A 21,327-nucleotide genomic window follows, 5' to 3' on the forward strand; every position below is an offset into this window, starting at 1 on the left:
GACCACGGGAGAGGTAATACTTTACCAAACACATAAAATGTCGAATTGGGAACCTACTTTTTTAAAATCAGTTAAACAACAGAATAATTGTATGCTGTAACATGGTTTCAAAATGACTGAAACACATTTTAGTGTATAGAATTTATACTATTATAATGGGTTATGTTGTTGATATTGCATGGGTATACAGTAGTGTTGCTGCAAACATTTCATACAGTTTACACATACGTACATAAAGTTACAGCTGCATACAATTTAACATTAAAACAAGTTTCCTTATCCTGGAACATATCACTTTGTGGTTGTTAAGAATGAGATTTATTATCTTGTGTTATACCATGTTAGACAAGATAAAATGTTGTGATACAAAACAATCCAGTTTTAATCAATAACGTTGTCCTACATGTGATTATTATTTGTAAACCAAATCACATCCTTCATACTTGTAAACAAGACCACGTGCTTCTTTACCACTATTACAGGAGCAAACAAACGACAGATATAATCATCATCATCATCAGGAAACGTGACCTAAGAGGATTAATATAACGGATGCTGTCTACGAAGAGGGTATAAAACAGGCTGCAGAAACACCATTGGAATTAGTTTCGGCCGGTCAAATCCTTTCTCTTAGCTTGTGTAGAGCTCTGAGAGATCTAACCTAAACCAAGTCTCTTAGTTTCCCTGAGGCTTTGAGGTTCTTTGCTCACCAAGCTTGCGTGGAGCTCTGTGGTTTCCCTGCCTGCTTAACTTACCTGGAGCTTTGCGGGATGATAAATCTGTCTCTTTGCTTGCCTGGAGCACTGGAAAACCTAACCGCAACCACTTAGCTTGCCTGGAGCTCCATGGTCTCCTTCTCTTAGCTGCTTGGGACTAGAGACACCCATTTACTCAACAGAAATCGAGATAGAGAACATTGTATTGGTCTTCGGACCCCAATTGAAGTGGATTATGCTATATTTGTATATAACGAAACTTTTGTAATAAAAGATTGTGAGAGAAAGTAAAAATCGATGTATAGCTCAAAGTAATTTTACAATAGTTAAACACCATGATGATAAATTTCTAGACACGATGTCCTTGCCTCCCTCTCTGGGCAGGAGAAATAAGTGTAGTTTGAATAAGATTTCAAACTATATATGAAAATATTTCGTCTGCAAGCTAAAACCAAACTAACAACTAGTTCTACACCGTGTTTCAAAAAGAATGACCTGAATTTGGACGGTAATAATTATGTAACGTGCCGGCAAGAAAATGAGTGGTGATTGAATGGCCGTGGTCTAGAGTTTCAGAAAATAGCCGTTAGATGTCAGTCCATGCGTCTTCTTAGTTTGGAGTCAGTCAGTCAAGTAAGATGGCGTCCGCTCAACAGAAGGCATTTTGTGTGCTGCAGTTTGCAAAACACCGAGTCAGTGATTTCGGTCCAGCGTGATCTTCGTCGGCGTTTTGGCATTGACCCAAAACCATTCGACTTTCGTATGTCCAATTTGATGAGACAGGATGCTTGTGCAAATGTAAGAGTCCAGGTCGGACTTGCACTTCCTATGAAATGGTAAAATGTTTGTATCGTCTAGATGTTGTTGGACACATAGAACATTTGTAATAGCATAGCTAGAACTTAAAGATTTTGTGAGTATTTTGAATTTATCCCATTTTTGTAGTACGTTTTTATCAATACATGTGGACTTTTAAAATGATTAATTGTTTTTGAAACCCCATTGTATTTTTCACATTTCCTCTAACCAATTTCAAAAGAAAATTAAAATAAATCAATATTTCTTGAAATTATAACAGACATATACTTAAGCGAATTGGAATTTAGATTCTTCATACAATAAAATAAACCAATTAGTTTTTAGCATATCAATTCATTAAAACTTAGAAATTCATTTAATCAAAACAATCATAGTAATTCATTTAATTACAATATCAGAGTTTAATAAATAATAAAAAAACAAACTTACCTAGCATTTACTACAGTGTCTTCATGATTGCCTCGATTCAAATATACTGCACCGGGAAACGCTAACATACATGCTAATAGGAGAATTAAAACCTCGACCGATCTCTTGCCTCGGTCCACAAAATCTCCGTTGAATACGTAAGGGTTTTCCGTTGAAGGGAGACCATTCTGAAAAAGAAGTTAATAAAAAGAAAAATTGTTATAGGTTTTCTGGTACTAAATTGGATTCACAAGAACTAGAGAATTAGAATTTCCTGAAGGTAAATGAAGTACGAATGAAAAGTTTCAAAATCAGTGTTTTGTTATGAGTTGTTGCGCATGTTTTAGTTATGCTCAGATAAGGACAAAAGAAAGAAAAGAAAAAGAATTGAAAGATGTCACATGTTTTTATTTTTTATTCCAACTTGTATCCATAGACAGGAAAAAATGTTCCAATAGATATTAGTGTTGCTATGTAACTTTACAGGTAAACGCTGATGAGCAGTAACTAACGTGCAGTTAAGCTGTAATACATGATGGTCAAATGTTTATGTGTAGAGTATTAAATATGCAATACAAAAACTTTTGAATTATAGCCTCATCGCGAACTATAGTATACTGCGCGAATATCTATCTATCTATAGTTTCAAACTATAGTCTATTTTTATTCGCAATTAGTGACACACATGTCTCTGTGGAATGAGACCTACCATTTAAACAGATAAGAATTCTGGATTATAATTTTGAGACTTCGAAACGATGATATGCATAAAGACTGGAAGTGTTATAGAACGGTTTTATCCGTATGTCTGTCTGTCGACAGGTATAAAAACAAAACAGTAAGAGAGTTTTTTGCTATCGATGTAGCGTCCCAAGAATAGATTAGATTTTCTCCGTTAGCCCGCTATTGAAAATTGGAAGTAGTTCAAAATCAAACATTTCTGGTTTCAACGTTTGTCACCATAGAACAGAAATGGTATTAGCGACAAGCTGTTTCCTGCGATAGATTAAGGGTTTCAAGAGAACATATCGTTACAATCAGTAAGACTACAAGACAACATAAATTGAAAGAAGTTCAAATTTACTATTACTCTCAGTTCCAATGCTGATTGCTACAGAGCAAAAATGGTAATATATAACGAGGTGTTAAATTTTTGCATTCGATTCAGCATCCTAAGAATAGATTCAATTTCCTCCCATAACAGTCTATTCAAACCGGAAGTGGTTCGTATTAACCATTTCCTGTTTCAACTTTAATCATCATAGAACGAAAACAGTAAGACATAGTGAGTAAAGGTTTTTGTTATGGATTCAGCGTCCGACAAAGAGATTTTAGGCTATGTTCGTTCGTATTAATCTATTGCAACCAGTAATTATAGATGTTCAACTTAACGTTTAGTATTAAATTCATATAGTTTGAAAGTCTGCCGTAGTTTCACTCTGAGAAATTAAAATTATTTTAATACTTTGTTGTTTAATTAGTTACTTCAGTTATTGTTAGATTTTGGACAATTGACACCAAGTTGTAAGTAGCATGTAAAGACAAGACCACTACATATCGTACAAATTAAACCGAATTTATCCGATCAGCTTCAAAGTTGTGATTGTGGTAAACTTAGATCTTTTATATAAAAATGACATAATATGTTTCACAGTCTTTCCATTCCTGAATTATTGGCGGAAAAATTTTTGTCATTTTCGGAAAACAATAAAACAATACCGAACTTATTCGATCAGGATTAATCTTGGTAAAATACATCTTGCTCTGCTATATAATAGTGGCGGGCACAAAAAGCAGTTTTTCGGTTTTAGGAAAACCGAAACCGGTTTTTGAAAATTTTAAAAAGAAAAACCGGTTATAGGTTTTCTCCAAAACCAATTCGGTTTTTCACCGGATCCGGTTTCGGTTTTCTTCAAAACCGGTTCCGTTTTTTTAAAATTTCTTCTATTTCTGACCAGAATAATGTTTCATTGTTCTCTGGAAACTGATTCCGAGAAATACTTTTGTGTGTTTTCTAAACGTTTTCACCAAAATAAGTTTCGGTGAAAATCGAACCGGTTTTGAAGAAGACCAAAACCGCTTTGGGAGGAAACCGAAACCGGTTTCGATGAAAAACCGAACCAGTTTTGGAGAAAACCGAAATGTCGGTTTTTCGGATTTCGATTTTTGTAGAAACCGGTTTCCTGTTTTTATAAAAAAACAGAGTTTTTCCATCCCTACTATATAAACGTATAATATATTTGTGCATGCTTTCGGTCCCCGAGTTGCGAGCGATCAAACTTTGAGTCATTTTTCGAAAACAAAAAGCCTTATACCGAACTCTTCCCATCAGATTCAAATTTAACACGATGATAGACAGAGATCTAGTATATAAGTGTGTGAAAAACTATGTTGTGCAGACTTTTGGTTCCCAAGATATAGTGGTTGAATTGTGGGTCACATTTTCGTGAAGAAAAATAAAATCATCAACCGAACTCATCCCACTTGAGTCGAACTTAATATAATGGTAGAATTTTACTTGCTATGCAATCGTATAAAATATTACAGTATACATATATTTAGTTTTTAAGTTTGCTCTAAATCAATACATTAATCATAATAAAAACGTAATAAATACTGTTTAAATATCAATTAAAGGCCAGTCTTGGTCAGAAAAAATAAATGAAGGACGACTTTTTTTAATGATTATGCGTATTTCAATTGTTTGGTAAATTCTATATTTTTGACATTCACTAAAGCGGAAAATTTTCGCCATTGAAATTCGTTTCTCTGTAAACTCACTGTTCACTTTCACACTGAAATTATCCCTCTCTAATCGCTTGTTAAGAGATTAAATAAAGTTGACTGATGCATTGAGAATCGCTGTGAAGTCTGCCAGCCTATTTCAGTTTCTGTGCCCCAGAGTTAATCATACTCCAGACTTTGATGTAATGCAAATTCTGACTTTGCAATGAAGTTGATGCGTTTGACATAATCGAAAACACTCGCAGATAAATGAAGACTATACCAACAATCTGGTAACTGATAAAGTGCTGCAAAATATTTGGCGTATGTAGTTGAGTTTCTAAACACTCATGTACGTAACCAAAATTACTGCGCCTACCCTTGACGTCTTTCAGCCGCAACCAATGGGGATGATTTATATCTTCTATAAAAGACGAATTATTTTTATACAGTTTACATTGAATACCATCACCCTCCATTCTGCGCTATAGTGAAAGTATTGAGTTCTGTCCAATTTTTACATTGCCTATGGGTTCGAATCCCAGTGGTACCCATGTATTTCAGATCATCAACGTTAAGCTGTAAGGAAAGGGCGGGCAACGTGAAACGTGGAGGCATAGTGGAATTTGTCATTTCCAATAAATATATCCAATAAACTAAGACATAGTTGGTTCCACTGAAGAGAACTAAGTGGCATAACGCTATGACATAATGGAAAACAACGTGTGCTGTTTTGCGCACGAGTTATAGAGAGAAAACATGATACTAGAAAGGACAAGTTTTCAGAAGGGTAGGAACAAAATTGTTGAGATTTTAAGTATTTAACGGAAATATCTATTCTGAAACTAGGTACGTCATTATTCATAGTAGAAGTAGATGAAATGGCTTTGTGAAATGTTGACAAACTTGATGCGGGAGAAGTGTAGACCAGAGGAATAACAGACGGCGGGCAAAATGTAAATGTTTCACTTTGCTCCTGACAATACACAAACAATACTAGTAACATTCGACAGATATTTGGTCGTGTAATTAAACATGCTCTATCGAGGCACATTTTGCTCATATTGTTTGTTCTTAGAATAAAAAGATACACACGCACACGACGCATAGGTTACAACTTCTTCATGTCTCTTTCTTGGGTCCTCTTACGACATTCTAGCAATAGACATCTGGCTATCCCGGACAATCCATCACTAATCTTAGTGTGAATTAAGAGTCCATATCTTCGTGCTGCAAAAGTGGAAACTATTATGAATGATTTTGCACGATGTAGAGTGAATCCAAAAAAATGAAAATGTACTTGGTGATAAAGACTCCATGCCTTGTCTACCAACACCTAACAGAGCAACTGAAACTGACAGTGTTCTCCCAAAGAATTCAGCTTCCACGTCTAGACAGCATACTTGAGTAGACGACAACTTATATTAGGAAACTTATCTGACTGAATGTATTCTAACTATTCGAGATACGTCAGCTCAAGAAAAATCATTCTGATTCTCCACCGCCAGTTAGTGTTGCAGGTGTATGACCAGTGCCATGGAAGGAAAAGGAAACACGGAAATGTCAGGCACACCATGCCCAAATGAAAACGATACTTCTGTGAAGAAGTCTCTTGATGAACAATAACTTAAATAGACAGAATTCTCACAAGGAGACACATTAGGAACGGAGGGCATATGTGAGATCTACAGAGGTTATTTACAATTGTCTTATTTGTGGCGGGAAATATCCAACTTCTACACGTGAAAACTTCAAAATTGGCTGGATATAAACAGAGCAAGTCAGCATAAAGATTTTGTGTGTTGCGAATTGGGTCTCAAAATTCTTAATGATAATATCTATGATTGTGTTGGACACATTTATACTGAAGCGATTGGCCTCAGTTCCTAGTTATGTTAATTTGCATCTTGCCTTTTCACCAGGTAAAATTTTCGCCAATGAAATTATTTTCTGTGTAAACTCACTGTTCACTTTCACACTGAAATTATCCCTCTCTAATCGCTTGTTAACAGATTAAATAAAATTGGCTGATGGACTAAGAACCGCTGTGAAGTCTCTGCCAGCCTATTTCAGTTTCTGTGCCCCAGAGTTAATCATACTCCAGACTTTGATGTAATGCAAATTCTGACTTTGCAATGAAGTTGAAGCGTTTGACATAATCGAAAACACTCGCAGATAAATGAAGATTATACCAACAATCTTGTAACTGATGAAATAATGCAAAATATTCGCAGTATCAAATGTAGTAACAGCGTTGAAACACGATAAACGGTTGATGATATCAATAACCATGATACGTTCTATGACGACATAGTTTTCTGCATATTGTTTTCGAACATTAACACCTATTTTATCAGTCCTTTCAGTTGTTTCCAAAGATTTTTGTTATGGTTGCTTCTGTACTGAGAAACTTTATATAGGCGACTACAGTAGGATGCATTAATTTTGCACTTCCGAACCGATTCTCCCATACAGGGCCAATCACCCCCCCCCCTCAGAAGATGAAACGTTCTTATCTTATATATAAAGAAAACCCATCCCAGAGTTTGGAGCTCTTAAAAGTAGCTCTAAGTAACAGTATTACAACTCACCGTTCCCCCCAGAAATCCATCCTGAGTTTGCCTCTGCTTCCAGACAACTTTCCATTCATCGGCTCTTTTATATGAATCACGGAAAAACAAGAACATAACTTCAGCGTCCCAAATAAAGTAACTGCTGGTTCAACTAAAGAAGTAACATCACAGACAAACAGATTTAGCACATGTCAACTGCACTATACTTGAATTTGACTCACATTTTCTTTCTTCAAGAAAGTTACAACATCCTTGTATCGCCCTTGCATGTTACTTGCCCCACCTGTGGAGTCACCAATGCATAGAGAAATGTCAATGTCATTTCTAGAAAGCACGTTTTCAGTTCATGGTACACAGTAACGTATTTACGATTTTGTTTCGGGAGGGCTTTGCTAAGGGACTACCTATTTGCCATAAGGACTAGACTGTGTCACGTGATCAGGTGAAAAGTCACGTTATGTGTTAAATCGAGTATAGAGACTCCAAATTCAAATGTGAGATATTTCAAGCACGTAACCGCAGTGTGAGGCGCCTGGGTAATTCACAGAAGGTGCATATACCTGTACTTTATCATTATTATAGATTTTAATCAAACAATTTGATTTTTGACTTTTTCTATCCATATTTACCTTATGTACTATACATCGTTTTTAAGCTCTTCATTATGTCTTTGCAATTAGCTTTCAATTAACCATCTCCTTATTATAGTTTTTGAGATATGTCGATGACTGCATTTTTTCATTGATTGCCCATAACTAACTAACTAACTAACTCTATGGCCTATGGAACCCGGAGGTTCAATGCCGAGTTCACAAAAGCTCTCCACTGACTTCTATCCTTAGCTAACTGCATTCAGTTTCTACTCTGTATTCCAATCTCTGCGAGATCCATCTTAATATTGTCCTCCCATCTGTGCCTAGGTCTTCCTAATGGTCGTTTTCCGATTGGTCTTCCAGTCAAGACTTTGGAAGCGTCTCTACTTTCTTCCATTCTAGCTACATGACCCGCCCATCTAAGCCTCCTAGACTTGATGACCCTAACAATGTTGGGTAAACCATATAAATTATGTAGTTCCTCGTTAAGAAGTTTTCGCCATTCCCCATTCCCGTTCCTCTTGGGTCCGAATATTCGTCTCAGGATCTTGTTCTCAAATACTTTCAATCTATGTTCTTCCCTCAGAGTAAGTGACCATGTTTCGCAACCATACAGAACAACAGGCATGATTATCGTTTTGTATATTTTAAGTTTCAAATTCCTCGACAGAATTCGCGACGACAAGAGATTTTGTACCGAATAGTAACACGAATTCCCTGCTTTTAGTCGACATTTAATTTCTCCGTGAATATGATTTTCCTCTGTTAATATTGATCCTAGGTATTTGAAAGTATCCACTTTATCAAAAGTATTATTTAGTATTTTAACGCATCCATAATTTGCTGTATTCCGGTCCCGACGCACTTCCATGTATTTAGTTTTCTCTGCATTTACTTCTAAACCCATGTCCCTGCAAGCGTTTAATAAGATCTCTGCATTTCTTTCTATTGTTCTCCTATCATCTCGTATTAAATTTACATCATCAGCATATGCCATAACCTGGTGAATACCGTTCAACTGTAAGCCCTGGTTGCTATCTTTGATTTTCCTTATAGCGTATTCCAAAACGAAGTTAAATAATAATGGTGACAACGCACCTCCTTGTTTCAGGCCATTTTCGACGTGAAAGCTCGTGGACAAAAATTTTCCTACCCCGACTTTACTTTGGGATTCATTTAAACATATCTTAATTAATCTAATTAGCTTTCTCGGTATTCCAAGTTCTGCAAGCACGTTGTATAATGTTTCTCTCCTAACCGAGTCGTACGCCTTTCTAAAATCAATAAATAGTTGATGTACCGGGGTATTGTATTCCCACTTTTTTTCGAGTATTTGGCGAATGGTAAATATTTGGTCGATAGTTGATCGATTTCGTCTAAATCCGCACTGATAATCTCCAATAATTTCATCTGCGTATGGGGTCAGTCTTGCTAACAGAATATTTGAAAGGATTTTATAGGATGTTGACAGAAGAGAAATGCCTCGATAATTATTACAGTCAGTTTTGTCGCATTTCTTGTGGATTAGAACAATGATTGATTCTTTCCACTCTTGTGTCAATTCTTCCTTGTTCCAGATAAGGAAAATGAGTTTGTGTATCTTGTTCCACAATTTTTCGCCTCCAGCTAAAATTAACTCAGCTGGAATTTCATCTACACCCGGAGATTTGTGTTTCTTTAATTTCTTTATAGCGGTTTCTACTTCTATTCGGTTGGGTTCTGGAATATACGGTTCTGCGGTTCTGGAATATACGGAATTGATTGCCCATAGACATTAATATTCATGTTTCGCCATTTTTTACTGTTCCATCCATTTTAGGACAATTTGCTTTTGGGACATAAAATCTACATCGTGTTCGCTACGTTTGATCAGAATTTCAACCGTCTACTTTTTTTTCATTTTTGAGATAAATGGAGGAATTATTTGTTTTTAATTAATTTTCCATTGACATTAATGTTAATGTTTCGTGCTTTTTTGACTATGTTTCATCCATTTTGGAAGAATTTGCGTTTGGAATATACAATCTAGCTAGTCTCTTCTGTATTTGAGCTGAATTTCAGCCATCTCCCCCAAAGGCTGTTTGCATTATTGTAACTGGAAAGGTCCTTTATTCCTGGAAATATGAAAATTCTCCAAGATATTTCATATATGTACTTTCAAATCATAAATAAAATTTCCCGCGGGGTGGGACTTAAGCCCCTTAAATAGGCCAATTATGGTGCATATCTTCTCTCATTCCAGAAGATAATTTGATTGTTCCAATGATTCTTCTACTGATAACCTTTTCTTTAGATCTGTACGAGTATCTTGCAGCGACAACACACTGGTCAGTGGTCGTTATGTCTTGCATGTGTCCATCATGATTGCATAAGGACCAGCTGTTCTAACGCCTTCACGTATGTCTTCTCTTACCTCCTTGTTGAAAAACGTCATGATCTTGCTGACTCTTGTTGGATTTAAAAGAGTCAACAAAGACCTGTGGCTTTTGATTCTAGTTCCTTGTTGATTTTCACGTCTGTTTGGCTCTTCTTTTTAATTATGTCAAGATACTGCTTTAATATTGGGTCTGTCTTACTCAACACTTTAATAATCTCGATAAAGTTCCCGTGATTCAAAATCTCATCGCTGATATCATATACCGCTTCATGTTTATCACCACGAAACGCTAAACCCTGCATATCAAATAATTATTATATGTTTACAACACATACAATAGCATGTCTACGAATAACAATTTCTATATTTTTTATATCTTGTTCAGGACCAGATAAAAGAGTTGAAACATCTTTACCAGAACATTTCGCTAGATATGCAGATGAAGAAGACTTGTGCATTTGAGACGAATTATGATTTTGGTTATTCTTATAGATGTGCTTCCATCAATTACAGCCATTCTTTGAAGAAAAAGTAGTTTTTCCGGAAACAAACACAGGGCACACACTGCAGTACAAATTGAAATAAATAAGATTAAAACTAAAATGATTACAATTACAGCGTATAATTAATCTCGCATTAGTAGTTGTTTTCATGTCAGATGTCGGACAGCGGACTTTTTGGTTCGAGGTGACAGCCCTTCAGTAGAGATTGTCTGAAATATAATAGAAAAATACAAAATGTATAGGCTGTCACCTCGAGGCTATCGCCTATACGCACCTTTATTTTTGTAGGTTAGAGGGGTGACCAGTTGCTGCCGAAGGTTAGCAATGGGTATAGGCGATAGATATATTTCTCTTAATAATTAAATGACTATGCGCATTATCTTGAAAAATAGCAAATTTAATTCTTTTTATTAGTTCAAACTTAAAACACCTCATTCAAGAATTTTTTTTTTTTAAAACAGCCAAAGATTTTTAAACAAAACCAGATCACCTAACACTTCACTCCCCCCAGCATAATTACATTTTTTTAGAACATCCGAAAACTTTGCTATTTTGATTTGAAAGTATCACAAGTTTCAGTTTAAAGCCCTTATCTAGTGTGCGAATTGACTAGTTCTCATATCTTAAGTAAGATAAAGAAGACGCTTTCACAATTCATTTCAAACAAGCATCAGCTTTCTACGCCTTCTGCAAACCAAGAAATTCTTTTAAAAAAGCGTAGAAAAGATGACATCATGGTAGCCAAGAAATGCAATCGCCTCTCACATTGTTTAAAAAATCTTTGTGAAAGCATCTTATTTCATAGCCACGAGAAACAAAGTTAAGTCAACAGTTTTTGATACGATAAAGCATTTTAATAATCACAAAACTAACCTACCTTGTCTCTAGGCAGAGCTGTAGCTACCATGCGCCCCGACTACGTGGGTGCTCCGTGGTTCCAGCACCCACACAAATAATATTGTGGGTGCGCCGCAGCCAGAAGATTTTTAGTTTGGACCGGACTTGACCCCGTTTCTCTTGCGTTTAAGTCAGCCATCTTACCAACTGAGCTAGGGTAGCCTCAATTTATCCTTATAGTACCGGAATATTTTACTTTATCACAGCACAGCCCTTTATAACAGCGCTCATAAAAGATTTTAACTAAAACTAAATCGATCAAATATCGAGGTTTCCCTGAAAACATATAGACTAACATGTCCCGCCATTGATATGCACCCACATAAATTTTGGAAAGTCGGCTTCGTTGGTAGCTAGGCACGCGGGTGAGGGACGAGGGCCCCTGGCGCTGATACTGTGTGCGTCGAACGAGCAAGAAGAAAGGAAAAGTGTTGGAAAAGAGTAAACGAAGCGGCGCCCCGTAAAAGTGTTGGTGGGCGTCCTATTAAATCAATATTATTATCAGTTTGCAGAGAAATATATTCGGAAAAATTTTCTTACTTGCTCCGCTCGCACCCAAACGTTTGAATAAGAGTCACAACAGTTTTTTTTATCTATTACTTGGAAAACTTGTTATAATGTGACATCTTAATGACGATGTGATATAATAAGGTGCCGAGTAATGACTTATTATGTGCGCAAGAGCATTTTCAAAATCGAAAACGGTCAAAGTATAAAACACATGTTTGGCGTATTGATGGTGATAAGTTTGGTTAGTTAATCAGCTTTTATAACCAATCGGATTCATCATGACGGGCATAATACAGGTATTAAAATGAGAGGAGTGTAAAAACACACGGAAGCTGTTGTTTGCGCTGAATATTAAAAATAAAGGTAAACAAGAGGAATAACATTTTCGAACTTGAAGCAGTTCTAGAATAAAGGCTTAAGGGATCAGAACTTAACCCAGTGAATTTTGTCTTTTTGAAAAACTGACCGTGTTTTTTTAATATCAATAACATATGAAATTCTTCCAGTCTGAAAGAATTTATTGGGCTCATTTCTCGTCAACTACTTGTATCGTCAGGATTTTTTATGTGTGCATTCATATCTAGCTCTGTGATATTTTTTATCTATTTACATACATGCAAAATATATACACACATTATTGCATGTGTGTTAATGTATTTTTAATATGTTAATAAATAATAATTAACATTAAATAAAGAACTTTCAGTCATTAAGAAATTAGGTAATTACTGTAATTTCGAATATATGTAGTAGGCAAACTATATTTTGGATTTTAAATACAAACATTAAACATATTCTTCAGCTCTAACCACCAACATTGATAAATTTGCACAGAAGGCTCCTTCTGAAATTACGTTAGATTTCACAAAATATTTTTACCGTAAAAGAATCAAAATTAAAATGCTATTTTTGTGGTCACATGCAGAATAAAATTTCAAAACTTTACAATTATTACTGGAAATTAATGCTGTTACCCATTTCAAACAATTTAAAAGCATTTCTGTAACTGTTCTTCAAGTGGATCTCTGTACTAACCAAAGGTAGTTTCGTCAAGGTTGACAAAAAGTCTAAAATAAGATTCTTCAAAACAGCTCATATTTGTAAAAGATTACATAATTGTGTTTTTTGGCTGTTGCAATAGTCTAAACAGCTTGCGTACCGTAACAACAAAATCTGCTTTTCTTCTATATAAAAAAAAAAGAAAGAAAGAAAAAGAAAAGAAGGAAAAGTCGACAGAATGAAAAGCTTGGTGAGTTGCGTCCAGGAGGCACCGAATTCTACTTCGACTCGGGCGCCGAAATCTCTAGCAACGGCTCTGTTTCTAGTTGCTACTTATTGCACTTATTGCATTATCAACCACGCTATGCAGAGTCTACCCACACAACACACTTCTATCTTCTTCTTCAAAGCCAAGGGTATTATTCACCAAAGGTCTTTAACTAAGATAGACTGACCAATGACACTGATGTCATGATCAAGGGAATGTACTGAACCGGCGTCATTATAGGGGTGTTTCTAGAGTTCTCCATATAAGCACGGCGAAACAACACTTGCTAGTTTGGAATCATATTTGCGTTTTGTGCAAAAACTAACTGCATCCAGCCCCTAATAGAGGAGTAGAAAATTCCACCTAATACCTGGTTTTGACACCCTCTTTTGAGCAGAGTCTAAGACTGATAATGGTGTACGAGGTATCTTCCCACCTGTGCTGTCATATTTTCTTTTTCTCCTCTTTTTATTTCTTTCTTTTATCTTTTTCCTTTTGGTGGGGACGCACCGGGCATTTGCAAGATTATCCGATAGACCAGTAAGGCATTTATAATTTGAATGCTACTTTGCCCGCCTTTCCCTTAAGTCAACATCTCATATAGCCTCGCAGGAAAGTACCAGGAACTTCATTTCGGTGTGAAGGGAGCTCCAACTAACATTGCTTTTAAAAGTACCCTAAATTTCGAAATTGCTATTTGATACTCTATAAATAACGTTAACGATCTTAACTTTCAGGTGTCTGGACCCCATGGACTTCCTTGGATATATTCCTGACTCTCGGTGCTGAAAGTAACAGTGAACTCCATTGCAATTGTTCAATCATACCGTCAAAAAGCGGATTTAGTTACAAGTGCAACCAACAGGTATCATCTAAAAGTGGATATAAAATGTGTGAAGTCTCAGAGTCTATTGTGAACTAATAATAGTATTCAACGTATTTCTATTTCTTGGTTAAAATATTTAATGTAGGAAAGATCTAATATATTCTTAAGTTTTTGCTTCATTTCAAAATTCTTTAGACTCATCTTAGGAAATATGCCTGTCTACGCTGAGACTAATTGTATAAAAAAGAACTGGACATTCTATTATTTTGATTAAAATGTTTAATTTATATCCATATCGTGATTTTTTCCACAGAGGTCACCATAATACCATCCTGATGATTGTTGAAAATGAACCTGATATCAAAGATGTTAGAATTTGCCCATAATTAATATCCCTGTCCCCGTAACTCAGTGAAGCCGAAAAACGCAAGCATCGCTAAACTTGATCGACTTCTCTCTTTTCCGCCATTCATATTCGCTCAAAATATTACGTTCTCCGTATGTATTATTTTTATTTAAATCTTCACTGTAACGTACACATGAATTCATTACATATACAGCTTCGGACTCTTGTTCATTGCCTTGAATGGGTCTCGCGTTTCCATACCCATTGAGACTCATGTTTACTAGGACTTGGGCTTGCATCTTCCAATGAAGATCGCAGTCACGAACCTCCTCGGAATTTGCGGTAACTGGGCTCTACTGGCCCCTTTTTACTGGGCTCGAGCTCACTACACTCAATAAGGTTCAGGGCTCATTACTTCAACTGAGCTCCAGCTCACTACTATCAATGAACTCGTGTTTAATGATGTCAGTGAGGCCTGTACTCATTTGTGGTAGGATTCATTATCTCAGTGAGTCTTGCGCTTATTATTCTCGTTGAGGCTGACGCTTACTCGTGCCCGGATGCACATTCTTCAATAAGGCTCGCTATCACTAGGCTACTTGGAGCTCACGCTCTCTAATCTCTTCCAAGTGCACTTACTTAGGCTTGCAGACCCGTGGTCAAACGCGCCGGCCAACTTCTGTCAACTGTGCTCGAGCACTACCATGAAAGGGTTCGAATTCATTGACGTCAATTTGGAGCACTCGGTCGAAAAAGTGTAAAAGGCTTTTTTCAGGCCAGCCATCCTGAACGAGGTTTTCCTGGGTTTCCCCTCATTCACACCAGGAAAATGTCGGGGTGGTATCTAACAGGTCCCAGGCCGCCTCCTTTCTTCCATTTTCCCGGATAATGTGCTCGCCGAAGGACATCACCCCTCATACCTGACGGGCTAAATGGCCATAGATGCCGACAGCCCAGAAATCTAAATCCTAACCATTGACGTCAGTAGGATTTGCGCACATGTAGGCTCAGGTTCATTACCTTTAGTAGAGATTGCGCTCACAATAATATTTGAGAATCAAGCTTATTTGGGCTTGAGCTCACATTTTTCAATAAGACTCACGCTTACTCGGACTCATTGTCTCGCACCCACTAGGATCCTTGGAACTCGTACTTTCTTATCTCTTTCGGGCACGTGCTTACTTGGGATAAAGGCTCACTAATTTCAAATGGATCCCGCTCATTCGCGCGGTCTTACTACCGTCAACTGGACTCGATATTATTGATTAGTTGTACCTTCGCTCGTGTGGGTTAGGGCCCATTACTTTTAGTAGGGCTCGTGCTCCCTATTGAGACTTGCGTTGACTTAGGCTTGGACTCACACCCTTCAACGAGGCTTGCTCTCGTATGCAAATGTAGCTCACACTCACTAACTTCGCTGCAGATCGTGGTCACTAATCTCTTTCCGGTACGCGCCTACTTGGGCTCGGACTCCCTAGTGGAGATGGTACTTATTAATCTCAGTTGGACGTGCTCACTGTTGCTCAATAAAACATCCCTCAACTTGGTCTGGATTCAGAATCATAAGCATACTAACGTCAGTAGAGCTTGCACTCATTTGGGCTTGGGTTCACTACTTTCAGTGGGGTTCGCTCTCACTAATCTTAAAAATGCATTTACTTGAGCTAACTACCCTCAGTAGGACTTGCACTTACTTGGAATAACGCTCAATTAAGTTTGGGCTTCTGGTCATAATCTTCAATGGAGTTCAGGGTTCTTACTTTCATCGGGGCTCGGACTCATTTGGAATCGTGTTCTCTAATGTTATTTGTTCTCGTGATCTCCCAGACTAGGGATTTATAGCCCCAAATAGGCTCATATATTGGCTCATTTCCCTCAACGAAACTCACACACACTTGAGTTCGCTTGCAATAATTTCCTTCGGAACTGGAACCATTACCCTTAATAGATTTCGGACTCATTACTTTTAGTGGGGCTTGAGCACTAACCTCAATTGGTTAAGCGATTGGGTTAACTTCTTGCAGTTCCTGTCCTCCTTATTTGTACAGTGAATAGTGCATGTCTTTGGTGTACCAACCCCCGGTTCAATTACAGGTGGGAGATTATCAAACACATTACAGTAACCTTTTAAAACTGTAAATCTCGTCTTATATAGCCTAGCCTCTAACAAAGAACGTAAATACAAAATAAACAGTCATGAAATGTCTTGAAACAACAATGCAAAAGTATATGGACAAAGCGTTCGTACTTAAAGGTGTCTTTGCAATTATCATATTAATTTAATACATTGTATGTTTCGTGTATACTGTTAACAGTTTATAAAACAGCACACTTGGCAATTCAAATTCAAATATATGAGTGGCAGGCGTTTGGAGTCTAATGCGGATGTCACTAGTATATCGTCGTGAAATTGACGGTGAGTATGTAGGAAGAGAATGGCATTCAACAAAATTCGCGAAAACCATAGTAAATAATCCGACGTTGACTCCAAACTATTTGGTCTAGGAATTAATTCGTGCGGTTTTACAAAAGATGGCGTAACTAGCTTATTGTCCCAATGTCCCATAGTTTCGTTGATCCAAACATGCGTTGAAAACTACTGTCATTGAGCATCTTGTTTAGTATATGTCAGTTGCTTGAAGCGGAAACAACAACATTTTTTCTTCAAGTGAAAATGGCGCATTTTGTGCCTGATAAAGTGTTTTTGCGGGGAGTTATTCTTCATTGCTTTAACATGAAGAAAAGTGCTACCGCAAGTCATCATATTTTAGTGGAAGTGTTTGGTGACCATGCTCTAGCTGAGTGAACGTGTCAGAAGTGGTTTGCACGGTTTAAAGGTGGTGATTTCAGCTTGGAAGACCAAAAGCAATTTGGACAGCCAAAAGAATTTGAAGATGAAGAATTGAGAGCATTGCTTGATCAGGATTCGTGTCAAACGCAGGACGAACTTGCAGAAGCATTTGGAGTTGAGCAAACAACAGTTTCCAAACGTCTCAAAGCCATAGGAATGATTCAAAAGATGTCTTATTGGGTTTCACATGAATTGAAAAGAAAGACGTTGAAAGAAGAAAAACCGTTTGCGAATTGCTGCTTCAAAGACAGAAAAGGAAGGGATTTTTGCATCGAATTGTAACTGGTGATGAGAAGTGGATTCATTACGAGAATCCTAAACGAAAAAAGGCCTGGGTGAAGCAAGGTGAACCAGGTCCTTCACAACCGAAACGAGATATTCATTGTGCAAAGGTTATGCTGTATATATGGTGGGATTTGAAACGTGTGGTGTACTATGAACTTCTGAAACTTGGTGAAACTATTAATGGACACCGCTATCGACAACAATTAATGCGTTTGAAGCAAGCTCTGGCCTGAAAACGACCAGAATGGAATAACAGGCATAATAAACTTATTTATCAAGATGATAACGCACGACCACATGTCGCAAAACCGGTCAAAACCTATTTGGAAAATGTCGGATGGAAAGTGTTACTCCACCCGCGATATTCACCAGACACTGCTCCGTCTGACTACTACTTGATCGATTGCATGAATAACGATTTGATTGGACAGCGGTTCACTTCTTCAGAAAATATCGAAAAATGGATCTTTGATTAGATTGCGTCAAAAGATGAGGAATTCTTTCGACACGGAATCCGTAAATTGCCTGAAAGATGGGAGAAAGTAGTGGCTAGCGATGGACAATATTTTTGTTAACGTATTCATTTACGTTGTTTTTGAAATAAAGCTTCAATTTTTATTAAAAACCGCACGAATTAATTCCTAGACCAAATAACTAACTCTATGGCCTATGGAATCCAGAGGTTCAATGCAGCGTACACGAAAGCTCTCCTCTGACTTCTATCCTTAACTAACTGGATCCAGTTTCTACTTTGTATTCCTATTTCTGCAGGATTCGTCTTAATATTGTCCTTCCATCTGCGCCTAGGTCTTCCTAATGATCGTTTTTCGGTTGGTCTTCCAGTTAAGACATTGAAAACGTTCCTACTTTCTCCCATCCTGGCTACATGACCTGCCCACCTGAGCCTCCTAGACTTGATGACTCTAACAATGTTTGGTAAACCGTATATGTATTCCTAGTTATGAAGCTTCCGCCATTCCCCATTCCCGTTTCTCTTGGATCCAAGTATTCGTCTCAGGATCTTGTTCTCAAATATTTTCAGTTTATGTTCTTCCTTCAGAGTATGTGACCATGTTTCGCAACCATACAGAAAAACAGGCATAATTATCGTTATATATATATATATATATATATATATATATATATATATATATATATATATACTAGCCTAAGGCTAGCCGGGGGCTCCGCCCCCAACCTCACGAGTTCCCTCGGCCTGCGGCCTCGCATTTCTTATCTATCGGCCTTTGCGTCAATGGTGAATTTCGTGAACTTGCTCTTCATGTTTCCTGAATCTGCCCATCCGGGAGCTTCGCCCCCAAACACTGTCTTTGCTAGACTTACGGTCTCGCACCCCTTGAATCTACAATTCTATCGTTTCTTCCTATTTCAACTATATAAAAGATAAGATTTTGTATCCCAAGAAAACGCCCATTGAAATAGCATGGGAATTTCTTCATCCTCCTTTAGACATCTTTAAAACTAAAAATATGCACTTTTGGCAATTTTCCTGTCGATTAGTCCTAGAACGCTACAATCATGCCAAATTTCATCATTCTAATCCAGCCGAAAGTGCCTAAACACTTTCGGATGTAGAAGACGTCCCATATAAATAACATGGGAAAGATTCTTCAGTTCCCCATAAAACCACTCTACGGTTGGAAATTTTTATTTCCAATGATTCAGTTAGATAACGCTAACAAAAACGTACAAGCATACCGAATTTCAAGTTTTAATTCCAATTCCAAGTACCTAAAAAAGAGATTATAGGTCCAATTAGTAGGGGAGCTTAAGGCGCAAAAAAAAAAAAAAAAAAAAAAAAAAAATGACCAAACCCTGCACTTTGTGTTGAAAAGGTGCCACTCGGATAGGTTGTTCCCCTGATCCAACTAAGCAGGAATCGAAGTGGCCCCATTCCGACAGGAGTCCTGAATCCAATATGGCGGCTATCAAGGATGGCCGCCTCTGCGAATTCATTGTGTTGGTTTTAGAGCCCTATATCTCCTTAACTAATAGTCCAATCTTCACGATTCAAAAACTAAACGATGTACAAGATAATAGGGTCTAATAAATTAGCAAAAGTTTTTACCTAACATTGAAATTAACCCTTACAGAAATTATTTAATTTGAAACTTTGCATTTCTTATGATGGAGTTTACTCATATTTTTTAAAATAACAAGTAAACGGCTGGGATTATTGAAAAAGAAGATGTCGTATAACTTTTTAAAGAGTGTTAAATTATCTTTCGTTTGGTTCATAATTCATTCAGATTGGTTAATAAACAACGAAGTTATCACAATTTAGAGATTCTCGTTGAGACGATTGATTTTCCCAAATTTCGAACGAGAGTTCATTTACCGTAATAATACATCACTGATGGATGTGGCATTGTATGAAACAAATCATTCTCTTGTGATGTGTTCTTCATAAATCCCATTTTCACCAGAGCACAAGGCAGCCTGACCCAACCCAGTTATATGAATCCAATATGGCGGCCATTAATTATGATCCATAAAGATAAGTCTTTTTCGAAATATTGATTGCAGTATCTAGATTTATAAACAAGTACGACAAAGTAATATCAAACAAAGTAATCTGTCTGTCTTATTGTCGATAGTGTCTGAAGAAGGATATGTTAGATATCCGAAACCGTTACAAATTATAATTTAAAATAAATTGGGTATTAAGCTTTGGTCAGTGTTTCTTTTGTTAAGATAATCAATCCAAAGCCATGGATAGTCTTACTAATTCAGAATCCTAAGATGCTCACGCAACAATTTTTATAGAGGGAGTTTGGCTACGGGCATATAATTGGAAGTACTCACAAACTACCTTTATAAAAATCACTACAGGATTCTGAAACATAGATATTTGGATAGGACACATACTAGTTCTTAAGCGAAGTCTTGTCCCGTCTACAGTAGGTCCCATAGTTTCGGAGCTATGAGTATTTAAAGTTCATTTTTTAATGTTTTGTGCACCCTATAGCTCCGAAAGGAAGCATTTGTGCATCCAGGTAGGTCTATACTTTTTGTCTTATCTTGGTGTCAGGAATCACCTCTTAAACGTTGTCGGTGTTGTTTCGAAACACCCTGGATATATATACGATTGGTCCGATTGATCTTCCCGATTGGTCTTCCATTCAAGACTGAAAGAATTTCTATTTTCTTCCATCCGAGCTATATGACCTGCCCACCTAAGCCTCCTAGACTTGATGACCCTAACAATGTTTGGTAAACCGTATAAATTATGTAGTTCCACGTTATGACGTTTCGGCCATTCCCCATTCTCGTTCCTCTTTGGTCCGAATCAGGGGTGCCCATCCCCGCCAAAGCTGATGGCGCACTCCCCCCCAAAACTAATAATCTCTTCCCTCCTCAAAACTCAAGACCTCTAAAAGACAATTGCCCAGTGTAGCAGTAGTTTTTATAGTACTAGTAATTGTTATTTTTGTTGTTGTTTTTATTTCCTGTAGTAGTATTATAGAATGCTTGTAGTAGTAGTAGGGGCAGTAGTAATTATAAAAATGGCATTACTTTTATTAGTAGTCTTGGTAGTGTACAACACTAAATATGTTCTATAAGGATATTGAAGGGTATAAAAACTTCTACACACTGTGTATGGCACAGGT

General features: G+C 37.1%; 1 protein-coding gene across 1 annotated transcript in view; it reads right to left on the reverse strand.

The window, feature by feature from the left end:
- rdgC (retinal degeneration C) overlaps positions 1-21,327 on the reverse strand; it is an 857,557-nt gene that overhangs the window by 326,759 nt on the left and 509,471 nt on the right. The window contains exon 6 of the mRNA XM_081751765.1: positions 1,965-2,131. Within this exon, the coding sequence (XP_081607891.1) occupies positions 1,965-2,131 (167 nt within the window). The remainder of the gene's footprint in view (positions 1-1,964; positions 2,132-21,327) is intronic.

This window comes from Thermobia domestica, chromosome 3, assembly GCF_964235325.1.
Source record: "Thermobia domestica chromosome 3, izTheDome1.hap1.1, whole genome shotgun sequence".
Lineage (NCBI taxonomy): Eukaryota > Metazoa > Arthropoda > Insecta > Zygentoma > Lepismatidae > Thermobia > Thermobia domestica.